The sequence below is a fragment of the Dendrobium catenatum genome, unplaced genomic scaffold (genome assembly GCF_001605985.2).
Source record: "Dendrobium catenatum unplaced genomic scaffold, ASM160598v2 fragScaff_scaffold_114, whole genome shotgun sequence".
Lineage (NCBI taxonomy): Eukaryota > Viridiplantae > Streptophyta > Magnoliopsida > Asparagales > Orchidaceae > Dendrobium > Dendrobium catenatum.
The window spans coordinates 1,454,656-1,474,057 of record NW_021318576.1 but is presented as its reverse complement, the minus strand read 5'-3'; the positions used below and the strand labels follow the sequence as shown (position 1 = coordinate 1,474,057).

General features: G+C 34.0%; 2 protein-coding genes across 4 annotated transcripts in view; both read right to left on the bottom strand.

Annotated features, from left to right (window-relative positions):
- The window catches only part of LOC110105967 (protein timeless homolog), a 68,010-nt gene extending 54,871 nt beyond the window's left edge, over positions 1-13,139 (bottom strand). For all 3 annotated transcript variants that reach the window (XM_020835667.2, XM_028697634.1, XM_020835668.2), the window contains exons 1-4: positions 12,962-13,139; positions 12,717-12,869; positions 12,426-12,585; positions 11,299-11,617 (exon numbers count right to left, since the gene is read on the bottom strand). In XM_020835667.2, coding sequence (XP_020691326.1) covers positions 11,299-11,617; positions 12,426-12,585; positions 12,717-12,869; positions 12,962-13,076 — 747 coding nt within the window. In that variant the 5' untranslated portion in view covers positions 13,077-13,139. The remainder of the gene's footprint in view (positions 1-11,298; positions 11,618-12,425; positions 12,586-12,716; positions 12,870-12,961) is intronic.
- A 2,052-nt stretch (positions 13,140-15,191) lies between these two features.
- Positions 15,192-17,072, bottom strand: LOC110105965. The gene is made up of 3 exons (XM_020835665.1): positions 16,434-17,072; positions 15,710-16,256; positions 15,192-15,637 (listed from the first exon to the last, which is right to left on the bottom strand). The coding sequence occupies exons 1-3, from the start codon at positions 17,070-17,072 to the stop codon at positions 15,192-15,194; spliced, it is 1,632 nt and encodes a 543-aa protein (XP_020691324.1).
- Between the last annotated feature and the right edge of the window lie 2,330 nt (positions 17,073-19,402).

Below are 19,402 nucleotides of genomic sequence, written 5' to 3'. Positions count from 1 at the left end.
AAAAGTTTTAATTATAATTGGGACGGAATTATTTAGGGAAAAGAGGCTAATTTGAATTTAGATCGGGGAGGCAATTAGGAAAAGTTTATTTAAGGAAAAAGGACTGATTTGAAATCAGAATTTTGAGGGAATTAGTAAAGATATATTTAGGGAAAGATTGCCAATTTGAATTCATATTTGGAGAAAAATATGATGGTTTATTTAAAGATAATTAGATTGTTTTACCTTCATTATGTGATTTATATTTGTTATAATTTCTAAGGAGTTGTTCCTAACGACATCTAAGGTTTGTGGGAGAGCTAATCGACCTCTCAAATAGTAGTAGATCATTTGTATATTTCTTTCTTATATAAGAGAAAATAAAAAATCAGCCGCTATCTTCAGATTCCTGGAGTTTCTACTTGTTTCTTTCGTCGTTTTTACTTCCAAGATGCATCAAATTGGTACCAAAACTAGGTTTTTTTTTTTAAACAATAGCAACAAAGAAGGTGAATGTATTAGAAGGATAAATAGAGCAATTTAAATCCTATGTAGAGGAGAAATTCTCAACCATGAAGAATCAGATGGAGAGCAGATTTGGAAGGTTGGAAGTGATGATGAGGAAGCTCATGGAGATGCAATCCAAAACTCCACTGGTGCTTCAGATTGCTAACCCTAACCAAAATTTGACAGTGATTCCATTGGTCGAATCTAAGGGAAAGGAGATCAAGCGGGAGAAGTTCAATGAGAAGAGTTTCTTTCATCAAGATTCATCTCCTTTTTTTTTCTTTTTTTTTTAATCAAGATTCATCTCCTAAGGTTGTGATAAGGGATGAATTAGGGTTTCCATATCGAGGGAGAACAAGGAGGAAATTTTGTGGTGGAGGTGGTGAGATGGTTGACCAATATGGGAGGCATTTCGAGCAAAGGGAGTGGGCGACCGGAGATGGAGGGGGTCAAGCTGAGCCATGGGGGATCGGGTCATCCAAGGAGGATGGAAGAAAGGTTGGAGTCCCACCCACGATGCATGAGGGGAACCATTGGAGGGAGAGGAAGTTGGAGTAGAAATGTTGGGGTGAGGAAGTTGAAGATGTTGATATTTGAGGAGTAGGATGCCCATGGGTGGGTGTACCGGATGGAAACGAATGCATCTTGATACAGTCTAGGAGCAATACTGTAAAACATGAAAATGCCAATTTTAGACCTCGCACGCTTTTCGATGCACTGCGACGAGATTTAAGTGAATTTTTCAAAGTCGTCGGAATTTGACGAAAATAATTTTATAAAATTCTACACAAAATTCTGAACAAGTTGATATAAAGAACATATAGTCAATTTTGCTTAATTTTGAAGTTGAAATTAATACAACTCACATAATACCCAAATTACCCCTAGTAGCTATTTAAGCGGGTATTATTCAAGTGAGGGCATTTAATACTTTTTATAATTAAAAACTAAATCCTTCTCTCTTAAGGGAACCGAATTTCATTCGGTCCCCATTATTTTTGTTCGACCGAAAACGAAGAGGAGGAGGACGGAAGAGGCGGGGAAGAGAGAGACGACGGGCGGCTCCGACGACGATTTCCGGCGAAAGGATTTGGGGGAAATCGAAGAGGAAGTCAAGGGAAGGATAAGGTATGCCATAGATTTATGATTTTCCCTCTAATTCTCTAGATTTTTGGAAGAGAAGATTTCTAGGGATTAAGAAAAACTTTGAATCTCTTTAAGAAATTAAATGAGAATTGTTTGGAAATATTAGGAAAAATGTTTTGAATCTAAAAATGAAGTTTTCTTCAAGAATTTTGTGAGTTCAGAAAAATTAGGGTTTTCATTATTATTGGATTTTTAAGAAAGTTCTTAAGAGGTAATGTTCCAAATGATCCTAAAAGAGCTTCTAATAATATAAATTAGGGTTTTTCATGAAAATTATATTTTCATAATTTCTATATTAAATAAATTCGAAAATGATTAAGGTAATTATTAAATTAGGTTTAAGGAAAACTTTGGCATGATGATTTGATGAAATTAATGAATTTAGGGTTTCCAAAAATTAGGGATTTTAATAAATCCGAAAATTAGTTTTCCATAAACATTAATTTGATGATTGAGAAATTTTAGCATGCAAAATTAATGATATTAATGAAAATGAATTTTTCCAAATTAGGGTTTTAAGTTAAATCCGAAAATTTAAAATTAATTAGAGAGGGAGAGAGAGAACTTAGAGTGGTTTAAAAAGAGAAGAAGAATTTTAATTTAGATTTTATTATGTAGATTTTTTAAGGAGAAATTAATGCTTATAGGTGATAATTGTGGACCTCGAAGGAAGCCGTTCGAGCGGAGAAATCAAATCAAATCCTTTAAATCGAAGTGAGTACTCATGATTCTTTATTACAGTTATACCTTTGTTTCTCTCCAGTTATATATGTTTTGAAAGTCCAATCATATTTATGATTACTTAGATCATGATTATGTTATTCTTATCCTATGATTGATCATGCAATTTATATGTTATACTTCATGGCATTATCACATAAAGTTCATATGTTATATAGATATGATATGATATGATTGTTATATTGAGTGATTGCATGTGCATGTTAAAATGATGGAGCTCACCACCTTATGGTACTAGCTGGGGACAATGTACCATACTTCATGGCATTATCACATAAAGTTCATATGTTATAGATATGATATGATATGATTGTTATATTGAGTGATTGAATGTGCATGTTAAAATGATGGAGCTCACCACCTTATGATACTAGCTGGGGACGCTGTATTTGTGCATGTTAAAATGGTAAAGGTTATGGAAAAGGATATGATAAAGGAGTATCTTTATGGTATTAGACAGTGGCTCCTATGACGGTTATACTATGTATGAAATGAGAAGATTATGAATATTGATATAATGAATATGAAAAAAATGAATATGAAAGAATATGGATTTATGATTTATGTGTATGTTTAATATTATGTTTATAGGAAGAAAAATTTATGATATGTTTAAATGAAATGTGGCATATTACTCATTCTGCCTTGAATTATTGTAGTTTAGAGATATGTTTTACTTACTAAGCATTGACTTACTGTTAGTTGTTCAAAAATATTTCAGATATAATTATTTTAATCATAATGAGTAGAAGAGGCGCGCCGGAAGAAAGGTAACTATATGAGTCTTTATGATTTTATGTTTATGTGTTTTCGAATTTAATGTTTTAGTGACTCTTTCAAATGTTATGGTGATAGATTTAGATATTTGATAATTTAGTCTAATATACGACCTCAATTCCCGCCTCGCCTATGCGAGCTTACCGGGCCGGATCATGACAAATACTCATACAATATCACCAACTCATTGCTTATTTCAACAAGGTGCTTACAATCAGGGCGATGCTCAATCCGTATACGAGTGGGAGTTGATGGTGATTTTCTTAATTATCAAAAAGTGGCGACCCTATTTGTTGGGGTAACACTTTATCATCAAAACAGACCAGAGTAATCTGAAGTTTCTACTAGAGCAAAGGATGGTGACTAAGCATCAAAGGTGATTATCCAAATTCCTTGGATATGATCGCCCAGGATTAGACAATTCTCATCCTTCCACCTCAAGAACAAGGTGTATTTTGGGGGAGTATTGATACGTGAGGGGACCCACTTTATGGTGCCTAAGGGAGTTAATATTCACTATATAAGGAGGAGGAATCAATGATAATATTGTAATGCCAATTAGCTTCAAGCATCCAATCTTGATAATATTGTAATTATCTCCTTCAATGATAATACAATTAGCTTCAAGCATCCAATCTTGCAAAACTTTCTTCAAAGAATGAATGGATAATAACTCCAATTGAGATATATCCCAATGTAAGCAGTTGAAACCAAATGCAAACAAGAATCTTCCTTTATGATTTCTGAAAACTCCACCAACACCTTTATTTGATCTTAACAACATTGGCAATCTTCTCAATGATTTTAAAAGGTCCTATATACCTAGGATTCAATTTGCCTCCCTGTCCAAATCTAGATGTACCTTTCACGGGCTTAACCTTCAAGAATACAAAGTCACCCACTTCAAACTCTACTGCTCTATGCTTGGTTTGATAGTGATCGTGCAGCTTTTAATCTTTCTCTAATTAATTTGATTTTCTTTGTTGCTTCATCCGCTAGCTCTGGGCCTATTAGTTTTCTTTCTCCTACTTTAACCCAAGTTAAAGGAGTCTTACACTTTCTGCCATAATGTGCTTCTTATGATGTCATTTGTATACTTGATTGGTAATTGTTGTTGTAGGCAAATTCTACAAATGGTATGTGATCTTTCTAACTACCTTTAAAATCTAAAACACATAATCTCAACAGGTCTTCCTATGCTTGAATGATTCTTTCAGATTGACCATTAGTTTAATAAAACTCTGTATTTTTTTTAGTATATATGATATTTAATTGAGGTATATTACATGCTTCTTGTTCTTAAGTATAAAGATTGATATGTTAGGAGAGTTTAAATAGATTACTTTTTACTTATCTGATTTTGATAGAAGTAGCTCAAAATAGGTGTTAATAAGAAGTAATCTATTTAGATTTTCCTTCTATGTTATACTTCAGGTTGACCACAAGGGAGACCAAAATGGAGTGTGAGACCAGGCGCATATTATTCTCGTTGCCACTAGACCCAAAAACTGACCCCTTTCCTCTAAACGAGAACTCCACCTCAAACACTTCCTTTATTTAAATTTGCTTTCAGCTTCATCATGAAGAAGGAGATCCAAATTATGCTTGGAGAAAGCCTTTTTGCTCAGCGAGGTGGGCTTCAAGGGTTGGTCGTAAAAACCATTCTTTTTTAACTAAATTTAAAGTAAGAAAATAAATAAAATTAAATTTACAAATAATTTAAAATATCTAAAAACTTTTTATTTTATATTTAGAGGCAATCTTATATTATAAATCCTCATGATTAATGCATTCCATGGCTTTTAAATGAAGATTGCCAACACCTAGTAACCCTATACAGCTAAGAGTTTAGCTTGAAGATCGCTCGAAAAATAAACTCAATTTTTTGCATAAATCACTATCGGCTTGAAGCAAGTGAGCGAAGTTATAAGCCGAAAATATAACACCTAGTATTATGATATTTTAAACTGGTATAAACTCGATGAGCTATGAATTTTTGCATTCTGTTATGTGCATGTCGGTGAATGCCTCTATATGCTTGTAAATGCATAATTTCTATTCTAGAGCATATCCTGTAACACCCCATTATAAATCTTACCGATATTGTAAAATACCATAAAAATAAACATAATATTTTCATTCTTAACATATGATATGTTTCATCATTTGAATATTTATATGAAATATCCACTAACATTTATATTTACTATATAAACGGAAGCATCTAATAACTCCAATTAGATCAAACAGATACTTACATAGCTACTAATAAAATCCAAAATAATACACCACTGAACAGTCTATGTACCACAGTTGTAGACCCACAAACAAAACTAAATAATATAATATAAAATGAAATAACTTGAACATATTCTAATTTGACCTTTTCCTTTCTGTTTGCTATAACAACAACCAGTATGAAAGCAACTGGTGAATTATAAGGCTCAATAAATTATGCAATTTACATAAAAATTAAATGTCATATTATAAAAAATAACATAATTGAATTAACTTAAAAATATTTGCAAAATAATATAAATTATCTTTTAAAAATCATTCTTGCATTCATTTGAAGTCTATATAGAATATCAATAAGCTAAACTTTCATAAAAAATGTTTAATTGAACCCAAGCAAACCTGGCATTATAGTCATTGAACTATACATATATCAATTTTGCCTCTTTAGAGGTCCCTTTTGCCCCACTTGCTATGCAGGTATCATATTTGAGATCCCTTTTGCCCCACCTATAATTGCAAGTATGATACCTAGGATCCCTTTTGCCCCACCTGCAATTGTTAGTATCATATTATTTTATAGTCAATCTTTACTAATTTGATATTCAGTAAATTTCACATATTCTTAGTTCTTATTTATATTATATGGTTGCATATTTTCATAACAATATATCTATTATATTGTTTGCATGAAGAGAATGTGTCTACAATAAATGAGGAATTGAACTTCTTTTCATAATATTACCAAATAAGAAAAGTTGTAAACATTCATACTTGATATTACTTCAAATTTCAATTAGTCATATGGATATGCAATTGTTTGTACAGGAATACTTGAATGTATGCTCATATTCATTATTGGAATCAATTTACATAACTTACTTCCCTAACAAGCTGACTCCTCAAATCCTCCACCTCTTACCCTTCTGCAATTGTAAGTAACCTAAATAATTCCCTTCTAAATTTTCTATAACTTCCATTAATCATACTTCTAGTAATTTGCATAAATATAGCTTACCTTATAACAAGATTCCCTGCTCCTCATATACCAGATAAATTCCTACATAATTTATTTACTTTTTTCTTTTAATAACTTTTACTAATATTAGGCAAGTTTACAAAACAACAATAACATCGCAATAAAAGCAATTCACTAACTTTAACTTCTACTTTCCTCAATTTCTCTAGTATTCTTTTTTAACTGGAATTCTTTATTGAAATTCCTGCTCCCAAAGCCTACCAAATATGTACTCTTCTCTGATCTTCTGTTTGCATTTAGCACTTTCTCTACCGAATATAGATCCTACCCTTAAGGCAAAAAATAAACACTTCAATATCAACCAATTTCTATTACTAAAAATAAAAACATAAAAACTTCTGTTAAAATTACTACCTGCACTATGTAGAGCCCTTCTTCAATGCACTATGCTAAATCCTATTCGAAGCACTGCGTTGAATCCTTCTTCTAAGCACTGTGCCGAATTCCTCATAAACACTGTGTCGAATTCCTCCGATGCACTATGCCGAATTCCTCACTAAGCACTCTATTGTGCCAATTCCAACTACAGTATTTCCAATGCTTGCTTACAGAAATTTCTAGCCTGCGTAACTTATTGGAAGAGAGGGCCCACCACAACAACTGCTCTTATAACTCCTCTAATGCCAATAGATGCATCTAATCAGAATTAGGGAAGAATTATAATTAAATTGAATTTATTTAATTAACAATAATAATTGCTAATATTAAATAATAATTTTCTAAATATAATTTTATTTTATTAACCTAGATTTTGGATATTACATATCCAATGGGTCTGTGTGAAAGATCTGAATTTTCAAAATATTTCTTCGAAGCTTCACAGCATTGAAGGCAACGCTAAGTTCTCTACTTTTCTAGTATTTAATTACGATGTTGTGGCGCTGAGGTGCAGCGATTGGGTGCTATTTATGATCAAGGACACTGCAGCATGAGGTCTAGGCATTTCTATTTGATAGGGTTCCTGAAGGGAGCGTTGTGACGCTGGCTCTTTAAACGTCCCGGTACTAAGACAAAATTGTTAATAAATATCAATTTTCACTAAGTTTTCCCAAAATCAAATTAATTTCATTTCCTTGAGCAACCAAGCTAGAGAGAGAAAATTTTCTAGTGAAAGAAAGTTCATTTCAAGTTGCTTCAGGTTATTTTCGCTTGTTGGGGTAATTCAAAAAACTATCTGAATTGAGATGGGTTAAATTTTTTCTATCATAGTTTTTAATCATTCATAATTTTTCAGATTTTTTATATTTTAATTAAAATTTTGATACAAATACAAGTATACCATAAATTTTCACATTGTAATTTTTAATATTTTGATGTTGACAATATTATTGGATCAGCTTTATCAATGTTTTAAAAACTGATCCCGGTTTGACCGGTTCAACCATGAACCGGTCACAAGACCGGTCTGATTCAGTCTTAAAACCGCTTCTACATCGAACCGGACTGAACCTGTCAAAACCGTCGGTTCAACCGCGAACCGATAAATTGGACCCGGTTATTTTGAACCTGCTGGTTCAAATTCCACAAATTTTAAATAAATAAATTAATATATATTTAAAACATTTAACTTAAATTATAATAAAATTTTTATTATAAACATTTGCCCTCAAAACATCATTAAACATCTTCACATGAGCCCACCACTACATGTGAGCTCTTAATACAAGAAAATTCAAAAGTCTATATTAAAAATCAAATTTAAAATTTGAAAAATATTTAAATTTAAAATTATCATATTTTTATGAGTGTAAATTCTTATGATTATGATATTTAGATTTTTTTTTGCTTTTATGTGAGATTTTAAAATAATTCATTTACTTAATTATATAAGTTTTATGTTTCATAGTTTTTTTTTTAGTTTAATTTTTTATCTCATACTTTGAATGATAAGAATATAATTATGTTAATTTTATTAAATTTCAATAATATTTATTATTTATTACGTCATCATGTTCGACCCCGGATATACTGGTTGAACTGTGAACCTCACTTTTTCCGGTTCGTTGTCCGGTCCGATTTTCAGAACCTTGGCTTTAAGGATAATGTATGCAAGAGTTGTTATTTGTGTCCAAACACAAGGTGGTTTGACCAAGTGTTTTCCTATTTCTGTTGGATTACATCAAGGATCAATCTTAAGCCCATATATTTTTGCTTTAGTCATGGATTTTCTCACTAAACATTTGCAAGAGGTTGTACCTTAGTGTATGATTTTTGTTGATGATATTTTTCTTGTTGATAGGAGTTGAAGCTAAACTTGAATTATGGAGGTCAACCTTAGAGTCTAAAGATTTTTGTTTGGGTAGATCTAAAATCGAATATATGGAGTATAATTTTAGTAGTAATAGATCTAGTTGAGAGATTGTGACTTTGGGCAATCAAGTCATTAATAATAGTGCACATTTTAGATATCTTGGGTCTATTGTTCAGAGTGATGGTGAAATAGATAAAGATATTATTAGTATAATTCAAGTTGGATGGTTGAAATGGAGGAATACATCAGGCTTGTTGTGTGATAGAAAATTCCACCTCAAACTTAAGGGAAAATTCTATAAGATGATGGTGAGATCTGCAATGCTTTAGGGTGCAAAATGTTGGCCATTAAAAGAGAAGCACAATATTAAGTATTGTAGAGATGAGGATGCTCAGGTGGAAGAGTAACTTTACTCTTGGAGACAGTATACGAAATGAGCAAATACGTGAAAAGATTGGAGTAGCTCTTGTGGAAGATAAGATATAGAAAGTGGCCTTATATGATTTGGTCATATAAAATGGCAGCCTTCCGATGACCCGATTAGGAAAGAAGATGTATTGAATTTAGCTTATGTTGAGAAAGTTAGAGGTATACCTAAAAAGAATTGATTACAAAATATTAGAAATGACATTTCTTTATTATATTTAAATGAGAATTTGACTATTAACATTAAACAAATGGAGAAAAGGATTCATATAGCCAACCCCACATAGTGAGATAAAAGCTTGATGTTGTTGTTGTTGACAATATTATGCACATATTAGTGTTTTATTTATAAATTTTCACCATATAATTTTAAAAATGTCATTTTAATGATCAAAAAAATATTATTACATATAAATATTGTTGAAGTACAATAAAAGATTCGTAATATAGCTATAAACAATGTGTAATAATTTGAAATGTTTTTAAAAAATGTTAAATTTCTCCCCAAATTCAATAATGGATAGGCACTAACTCATTGATATTTTATATTTATATGTTGCTGGTCAAAAAGGCCACTAAGTTTAAGGCATACTTATCAATACAATTATAACATCAAATCCAATGCAAGGGTATGAGTGCACACATCAACCCCTCAACAAATCATGCATTAAGAGGAGTTACATACACTTGGTTCACCCACACCAATCAATAGTAAAAAATAACATATATCACCACTTGGTTAAGTGACATCATCTTTAATTCCGAAGTAAAGGTCCAAGGTTCAAACCTCTATAAAAAAAAGAAGCACCCTATGACTTATTGCTTTATAGGTGAAGACCATAATACAAAATGAAAATATAGTATCTTATTTTGTTCAATATAGGAGACATAAAAAGGATGAGGAAGTTATTTGGTTGAAGGAAAAGATGATGAAGAAGATTATGATATAGAATATGATAACAATAAAGAATATAAGACTATTTTGATTTATGATTATTACAATTTCAAATGATATTAACTATTTACTTAGAATTCAAGATCTATTAGCCATGAAAGCTTACATTTCAATGCTTTGCATTTTGTTGTAATGGTATTTTTTTTTATTGCATCTATAATTATTTTCCAATTAAACTGCTTTGTCCATGATAATTTATTTCAATATTGTCATCTTTCAATAATTTTCCTATTAAAGAAATAATGTTATGTTCAACATGTGGCATTAACATTTTTATGCATAATTAAATAATGCATGTCTTATAAGATTTTTGTTACTTTAAATAGCATGTACCACCTTATGCATGTTTTATAGCTTCAAAGATCCCCAGCAGACAAGCATGATTTATAATTACCTTATTATGAATAATTTATGGTTTGTTGGTTGGGGTAAAGTGGCATATGAGGAGAAACATTTTCCAAATAATCAAATGGAACTTCATTACAAGAATTTCCCGTCTATTACAAAATAAAGCTCTCATAGCTTCATGTATATATTATAATAAACATTTTCCCTCAAAATTTTTCCTTTCACAATCAATGATAAATCTCATTTAGGATTCAAGAATAATTCGCTAACTATATTAAAATTTTTGACAAAATGTTTTCCATCCTCGTAGCAAAAGACCGAACAAAGATATAAAACATGTGTCACTTGGTAAAATGAACTTTTATTGATAGCGTTACTTCCTAGAAAAATATCAAAAATATCATGCTAACCCAATATGAATATGTTACTCAATTTTGGTTAATCATCCCTACTATGGCTGAATGGATATGTTTCGACCATGTGTTTGATCCTAAAAAAGCTCAAGAAATCTTGCAACCTAGACTATCTTTTCATTAGTTAAAATTAGGTAAAATATATAATTTTCTAGCTACAATTTGTAAATGAACTTTTATCATTGAATCATGACTAAAAATCTTAATATTTTGGTTCAATGGACAAGTACCAACAATTTATTTCTATGTTATTATCTCTCTAACCGAACAGCGAATGTTCTGAGATAGTTATCTACATAAGAAAGTGGAAGAAAATGGTACTCACCCTTTATTTGGAACTAAAGAAGTGAGTTACATTTGTCAAGGTTGATTTATTGGCCGCTCAGCGGTATCAATTCACGGTTCTAGACAATTAACATACTCCAAACGGACAAAGTGACAAAAAAGCAATCACCTACAGAGAAACAACAAAAGAACACACCTTGGAGTTGTTGGTGAAAGTTTTTGCAACCAATTCTGGTTCTTGTCCAAGCAGAATATAGTAAAAAATCTCCAATAAAAGTATATTGTCTTGACGAAGATAACCATTGGGATCATCAACATGCTGTGCCAAAACTAAAATCAGGTCCATGATATTCTCCTGGAACATGAGTTCCAAAATCCTCTCTGTCAAATGAAAATACTGAGTAGCATATCCAGATGCCTTCTGCTGAACTGTAATGTCTTGAATGGCAAGGATATTGCGAAACAATGTAAGCACAAGCTGAACTAACTTCCAGTCATCCTCTGTAAATGTGCCGCTGTTTTCCATTCAAATATTGAACAAAAATACAAGGTTCTTAAGGGATAAATTTATTAAAGACAAGAAAAAGTAGAAGAAATAATGCACTAAATCATATAAGATTCATCTTTGGCCACAACTTATAAACCATTTATTCAAAAAAAATAAAGACATAAGAGCAGCTGTTTATTAGATTAAAGAAACCAAGGGTTGTTTGGTTCAATACCAATGACTCAATAAATATCAGTGATCTCCAGGATCGAGTTAGAATTATGTTCATCGCTATTTAGTATGGATAAACCTTAAGGAATTGTTCGGTATATTAGAATTCAAGCAAGATTTAGCTTGATCATAATCACTTGACAAAATTCATTTAAAATATGTTATTGGTTAATTCCAATATTTGTTAAATTCCTTCATTCAAAGAATTTAACATATCTAAGAATTTTTTACTCTCATAAATCTTAAATCTTGAAACAAAAAGTCAAACAATTATTCTTGCTTTAACAAGATTTGATCGTTTTCTCTCAAATAATTTTTAGGTGTTAATGCCCACACGATTTGCTATGCTTGCATTTATATGATTTACTAAATCCTACTTGTTCATGCTAGGTACAGGAAATGGTTCTAGTAAATCCTAAAGAATTCATAATAAAATTCTTCCCACGCCAAGATAAAGGTGGAAAATAAGTGGATTAACAAAGTTGAACTATCTGATCAATCAGGTCATAAAGAAAATTTATATTCTGTTGGATGAATTAGAATCTTAATCCATGCCTAAACATTAGTTAAACAGAAATTGGAGAAAAATTAGGCTTGTAGCTTACCTTTCCAAGTGACCCAATGGTTCTTCAAGGAGGGATACTATTACAGCCATCGTGACTTCGCGAGTCAGCGCAGCTTTCAATTCCCAGAGATACTCAATCTGTAATGCCACTTCCTCGGAAGCAGGGTCTAGTGGCATTGTAAGGAACACCAAAATTTTCACTGCCCGTGAAAGTAACACAGTAAGTGTTTTTTTTTTTTTTCAGTTGCGAAAATAAATCCTTTACAAAGAAAAATCATAAATAAATTGAATTCAGTAGCATCAAGGAAAAATAAAAAAGAAAGATTTGTACCTGAGTTCATTACCAAATTCCTATCACCCTGGTAATGTTCGATGATAGGTACTATATCACGGGACACCGTATTCCATCTGCAGATCTGCTTGAAAACATCCCTCCGCTGCGGATCATCCCTCCTCAGAAATCTCTGGAGATCCTTCAAATTATCTGAGGAAAATGCCAAGAACAATAAGATCCTCCAGGATTAAGATCGTTAACACAATTCAAATAAACTTCATCAGACCATTATCAAGTCATACCTAAGCAGTATTCGGTCTTCGTGTAACCCCTCACATTCCCATTATCGTCCTCGTCTGCGATTCCGAGGCCGGAGCAGATGATGCATAGACCCTCCGTATTCATGTCCCTTCCCATCGGAAGTTCAAATTTGGGTCTGCGGACGGACCAACGGATCGCTGGATAGAGGGGAAACAGAGAATCGCGAGAGAGAGAGAGAGAGAAACCACAAAGTAAACCTATAAACCAAAAGCATCAAATACAAAAGAAAAACGAAAAACATAGAAACCAAAGGAGATTAGTGTAGCCACGGGCTCAGGAGTTGCCGCTCACTCAACCTGGTTGCAAAAAGAATCCTGCCATCCAAAGGGGAAAATGGCAACCCAGTCATCATTGCCCCTTTAAACGGAAATCCACATAAGCCCAATTACTAGCCAAACAACAAATAGGCCCAGCCACCATAAAAGCCCCCAGTAAGAACAGAGAAAATACAGATTCAGGCTTGCCACCACCCAACCGCACCATACCAGAAAAACTTAAATCCAGCAGCAATTTCATCAAAAACCATCCAGAAACCTTATAGCAGTTCCATCAAAATATCCCTAAAATTCCATTTCATAATTCTAGAGAAAACAGCACTTTTGATTTTCAACATTAGAGAAGTAGAAGAAAGAGAAGAGCCCCCAAATTTTCTATCGTTCCGTTCCCTCCAAATAAAGTAAATTGAAGAGCAAATAAGAAGATAATAGAAATCTTTATGCTTATCACGAGTGTCATTGATATACTCGAAAATTTGTAAGATACTAGGCCTGAGCAATAAAAACCCCATATTGGATACCAGCTTAGTAAGTATGGAAAAAGAATAGTCAAATTCAAAGAAGAGATGACTGGCAGTTTCAGCATGACAGTGGCAAAGGGAGCAAATAGGATCCACAAAAATATTTCTCACTATCAAAGAATCTGCAGTTTTTAAGTCACCCGATAAAGCCATCCAGCAGTAAGTGGAATATCTCAGGATATAGTGTTTATGCCAAACAAATTTCCACCAATTCACTTTAACCTCCTGGGAATAATAAAATTCCCTATAATTCTTATGCTTACAAATTTTATCCGCACCCCAGTAGATAGAGTTCCGAGAATCAGAAACAATAGGAATAGCATAAAGAGTTTCCAGAACAGCAGCCGGTAAGAGCTCAGACAAAGCCCAAACATCCCCATCCATAATAGCATTCACCCTCTCATTAACATGAATAACATTAAAAAGAGGAAGAAGGGAAGCCATATCCTTGATACATAAATCATTACCCAATGATCCCAGAACAGAGAAACATTAGAATTAACAGTAACATTAAAATGAAATTTAACTTTGGCTTTGATAGCATCCCTACAAATGTTCTTCCAGAATTTAGAAGCTTTAGAGATAGGGTCTTTCCAAGGAGAGAAATAAGAGTGTAACAGCCAACTGCTCAGGGGACTATTCCCATTGTATATCCTTAAAATAAGAGAGCAGTTAAAACAAAATTGAAGAGACTGCAAAGAGGGTAACCCAATACCACCCAATTCTTTAGGCTTGCAAGTGTTCCTCCATGAAATTAAATGCATTTTTTTCTTATTTAAATCCCCAAAGAAAAGGAATTTAGCACATAGTCTTTCAATTTGTTTTAGAATGGTTTTAGGTATAATACTACCACGAATCCAATACCTAATAGTGTTCCAAATAGTATATCTAAGGAATTGAAGTCTGCCAGCAAGAGATAAAGCTTTGGCTTTCCATCCCGACAACTTAGTAATAATACATTCCATAAGCTTAGAAAAGCAGCCAATTTTCGGGTGAAAAGGGGATAAAGGGATCCCCAAATAAGTCATAAAGGAGGAAGCAGAGGGAATGTTAAGGGCAGAGCAGAGAGCCTCAGAATTAATATAGTTTGAGGGTAATATAACAGAACTTTTCCGAAAGTTAACATGAAGACCCGTGGCTTTAGAGAAACACTCTAAAATAGAAGTAAGCTTATTACAATTGGCAATATCAGCTTTACCAAAAATGATCAAATCATCAGCATATAAGAGGTGAGTCAGCCTAAAATTCCCAAAAGAGAAGCCCTCAAAACAATCCTCTTGCCAATTGCAGTCCAGAAGACAAGAGAGCCCGTCCATCACAATACTGAAAAGATAAGGGCTAAGGGGGCAACCCTGCCTGAGCCCAGAGGAGGATTGGAAGAACCCTTCCAAGGTACCATCCATACACAAAGAAAATCAGACATCCATAATACAAGCTTCAATCCACTTAATGAAGGAAGCCGGGAAACCTTTTTGCTCCAACCTAGCAAGAAGGAAGTGTCTAGAAACACTATCAAAGGCTTTCTTAATATCATACTTAACACACATAAGCCTGATTTTAGAAGATTTCCTAGAAAATTGAAGAATCTCATTGGCAAGAATAACATTATCCGTGGATATTCTATTCTTAATAAACCCTGCTTGATTCTCTTTGATAATTTTAGACATGATAGGTTTCATTCTCTCAGCCAATAATTTAGCAATAATTTTGTAAGAGGTATTGCAAAGAGCAATAGACCGGAAGTCAACAATAGATTCAGCATGACTAGATTTAGGAATAAGAATGATGGCTGCTGCTTTAATAGATCGGGGAATAAAAGCATTATGAAAGAAACCTTTGATAGCATTGCAAACAGAAGGCCCTATAAGTACCTAAGAAGTTTTATAGAATTCAAAGTTGAACCCATCCGGCCCAGGGGTGCTATTGGAGGAACCTTTGAAGATTGCTTTCTTAATCTCAGTTTCTATGAAAGGAGTAGTAAGATTATTTCTTAAATCTAGATCAACCACAAGACCTGGAGGGAAATCATTGATATCGAAATCCAACTGCTGATTAGCATTAAAAAGAGATTTGAAGTAAGAAATGGAGTCTTTGATAGCTTCAGAAACAGAAACCTCTGGGGTAGACATAGCTAAAGCTATAGCAGTTTTTTTATAACTCCTTCTCAAACGAATCCTAGAGTATAGAAACTTGAGGTCATCTTCCCCCTGGGAAAGCCATTTGGTTTTAGCTCTTTGTTTAACCCAAGAAAACCACATAGAAGAGGCAGCCTCTAACTGGATATTAAAATTTTTCAGCTTAATAGAAGAATCACAAATATTGACTTGATCATTAAGATGGCTAAGGCAAGCAAGTTGCTTAGCTTGAAGGTTTTTAATATGATCAGCCATAACATTGGCATTAACCCGCCTTTTCCTCTTAATACTTTCTTTCAACAATTTGAGCTTGTTAGCAAAGTTCACAAGAGGGTTACCCACAGCCTTAACCGCAAAAATATTAAGCAATAAAATCCAGAACTGCTCACTTTTGCCCCAATAATTCTAGTACATGAAACGATGCTTCTTAGAGTAATAATTCCCAGAATTAAGAAAAATAGGACAATGATCAGACCCAGCAGGGCTGTTGATAGAGTAGAAGGAATCAGGATAGGAGGAAACCCAATGTTCATTAACCATCATGCGATCTAGCTTGATATGAATTGGACAATCCGTCCTTTGATTGAACCAAGTATAGGAGGGACCAATAGAGCCCAAATCCTTGAGATTAGTGTCAAAGATAACACTATTAATATCATTAAGGAGATTCTGATTAAGTGGGTTACCACCTAACTTATCAGAAGAGAAGTGGCAAGTATTGAAATCCCCCATTAGGATCCACGGGACATTATCAGAAGGAGAGATAGATCTAATACCATCCCAAAGAACTTTCCTCTCTACCTGACTGTTAGAAGCATAAATGACATAAAGCAGAAAAGGAGTGGAAGAACCAAAATAAACCATATCAACAATCATTTGGGACGAGAAGAAAGATGGCTGAAAAGATAGCCTATCAGTAGACCGTTTTAACCAGATACGACCCAGAGAGGCACAATGGAAGTTGTGGCAGCTAGCTTCCATATCAAAAATCAGATGACTGTTAGAGAAATTCAAGTCAGAAAGACTCTGAAGTTGTATTCTATTCTCAAGAATACAGATCATATCCAGCCGTAAGGACTGAACAAGCATTTTGCAGTAAGACACTTTATTAGAAGAAGAAAATCCTCTAATATTCCACGCCGCTATATTAGGACTGATCATTTACGTTTAGCAGAAGTGGAAGGTGGCTTTTTAGAACTTTTCCCTTTGGTATTTTTAGGAAGAGAGGCCTTGGATTTTTTCCCTCCACTGGTATTAGATGTCTGCTCCGATAATGAAGTGCCTTCATTATCAGAATTAGTAACCACCAAGTCATCGGAGCCTTGAAGAGAAGAGTATTTGTTACTAGTTTTGACACTAGGAGGGTTCTGAATACTGATCTGACCAAAAACGGTATCCCCTAAGCCTTCATCTGTAGGAGAGTTGAGATTAGGAATAGTTGAACTATCAAGAGCATTAGAATTAAGAAGGGGTTGAACAGTAGCTTCAACATTATTAGAAGATAGAATGACAGTCAGCTGCGGAATAGAAGAGCCATGAATAGCAGTAGTCTCAACATTAGGTCTAACTGCAGAGATACCCTTAGGGACCCAAATCACCTGAGACGGGACTAGACTGATATTCGATCCCAAAGCATTTTGAGTTTGAATAGAAGTAGGCGGATGAGCTAAAGAGGAATTCCCTTTGTCAAAATTGTGAACCGGAGGCTTGGAGAGAGAGTGAGATTTATTTCTTTGCCCCCTAGAAAAGCTGCAACCCCTATACTGAGGTTGAGAAATCTGCTCAGAAGGAAGACCAGAGGGACAATTCGTGGAAGCATGAGCTAAAGAAGCACAAGTAGTACAAGGAACCGGTTTCCATTCATACTGTATTTGTAACTTAATAACATCTCCTTCATTGGCAACAGCAACAGTTTCAGGAAAGGTTGAGGAAGTAGAGACTTGTATACATACCCTAACATATGTTAGTCTAGTTTTAGCGGCTGTTAACGCATCTACAACAATCGATATGCCAATTTTTGATGCAATTTTAGATATCCCTTCCGAATTCCAACAAACTAAAGGAAGTTTATGGATTCTAACCCAGACAGGAACAGAAGAAAAATTTTCCCTAGTAGGATTAAAATTTTTTGTCCACTTTTGCACTATAAATGGTTTTCCATGAAAAAATCAAGCTCCTTTTGACCAAACCATGTCAAAATCCTCAGTTAGAGAAAACTTAAACAAGAAGGAACCATCCGTAAGGGCTATCAGTTGGAAAGAACCTTTGAGTTTCCAAATCCTTTTAGTTGTTTCCTTAAGAGCCTCATAGAAGGGACGCTTACCGATCGAATACCCCACCAAGCAAAGATCCCATTCTGCAGCAGCAGGTCCAGTGAAATCAGCATCAAAAGGAATCACCTCCTCCGGGGTTTCCATGAGAGAAACAGGGATGTGCGGAGCAGTGGGAGCAGGAGCGGCGATGATGTTAGACCAAAGGTGATCTAACATGCGAGGGGCAGGAGGCCCAGCAGAAGAGGATGCATGAGCCATGGGAGGGAACAAGGAGGCGTCTTGGAGATCCATGAAAACCACCGGCAGAAGGCCGGTGATGCCAGGCGGAGGAGAAACAGGTAAGGAAAGCGGAGAGGGAGAAGGCGGCTAGGGCATCCCTCCAGTTCCCTTGCAAATTTGTCCGTTGGGCGCAGCTCTAATTTTTTTTTTTGGTCATTGTTTATTATTTGTTTAAACATGTGATTTTTTTTAGTTAGAAATTAATATTATTTATTGGAATTAGATTATTTTTAGAGTGTTTTGGGCTCCAGCCGGCCCCTAGAGATTTGAGAGAGTTAGTTCTTCCTCTCCAATTGAAGATCTACTTATATCTTGTCTTTTCTTTCACAAAACTTTTAATAAAAAAGTATTCGTGTATTTTTTCCTGATTTTTTTAATAAAAAAAAAAGAAAAGGAGAATAAATTCGAAAGCATGGATTATATTTGTAAGATAATAAGGTTTGATGTTCGTGTTAAACCCAATAAAAAAGTCATTAATTGGGTTGTCTTTTCCCTTATTCAGCATCTAATTGATTAATGGAGTTTTTCTTCTTGTTCTTTTTTTATTTTTTCGGTTGGACTATAATGTATGGGCATCTTCCTTTTGCTCTTTTTGGATGGTTGGATTGGCAACCTGATTTTTTTGGGTGGGCTGATTCGGCAACCAAAGGTGAGATTATTTGGGGGTTGTTTGAAAGTTTTCCCTTTTTATTGATCCTGGAGATTGGAGTTGGTTTGGGGGTTTCTTTGCGCCTAAAATGCCTATGTTGGTTTCATTTTATCTTTTTATCTTTGGTTCTGTTGGAGGGTTTTTTTTGCTGATTTTTTTTTTTGGAGTTGGTCGGTTGTTAGATTGATGTTTAAGGTTGTTCATGGATTTCAGACTCTCAGTTGGGTTGGTATTTGGTTGGGTCCAAGGTGATTTTTGGATGGCTTCAGCTGGAAAAATTATTAGGTGCG

Excerpts from the sequence above, each read along its gene's own strand:
- LOC110105965 (XM_020835665.1), bottom strand. The coding sequence starts at position 17,072 with ATGATCAGTCCTAATATAGCGGCGTGGAATATTAGAGGATTTTCTTCT. Across the intron at positions 16,257-16,433 it reads TGATGGTTAATGAACATTGG|GCTGTGGGTAACCCTCTTGT; the intron begins GTTTCCTCCTAT and ends TTTGCGGTTAAG. Across the intron at positions 15,638-15,709 it reads TAAGAAAGCAATCTTCAAAG|GGCCTTCTGTTTGCAATGCT; the intron begins GTTCCTCCAATA and ends AGGTACTTATAG.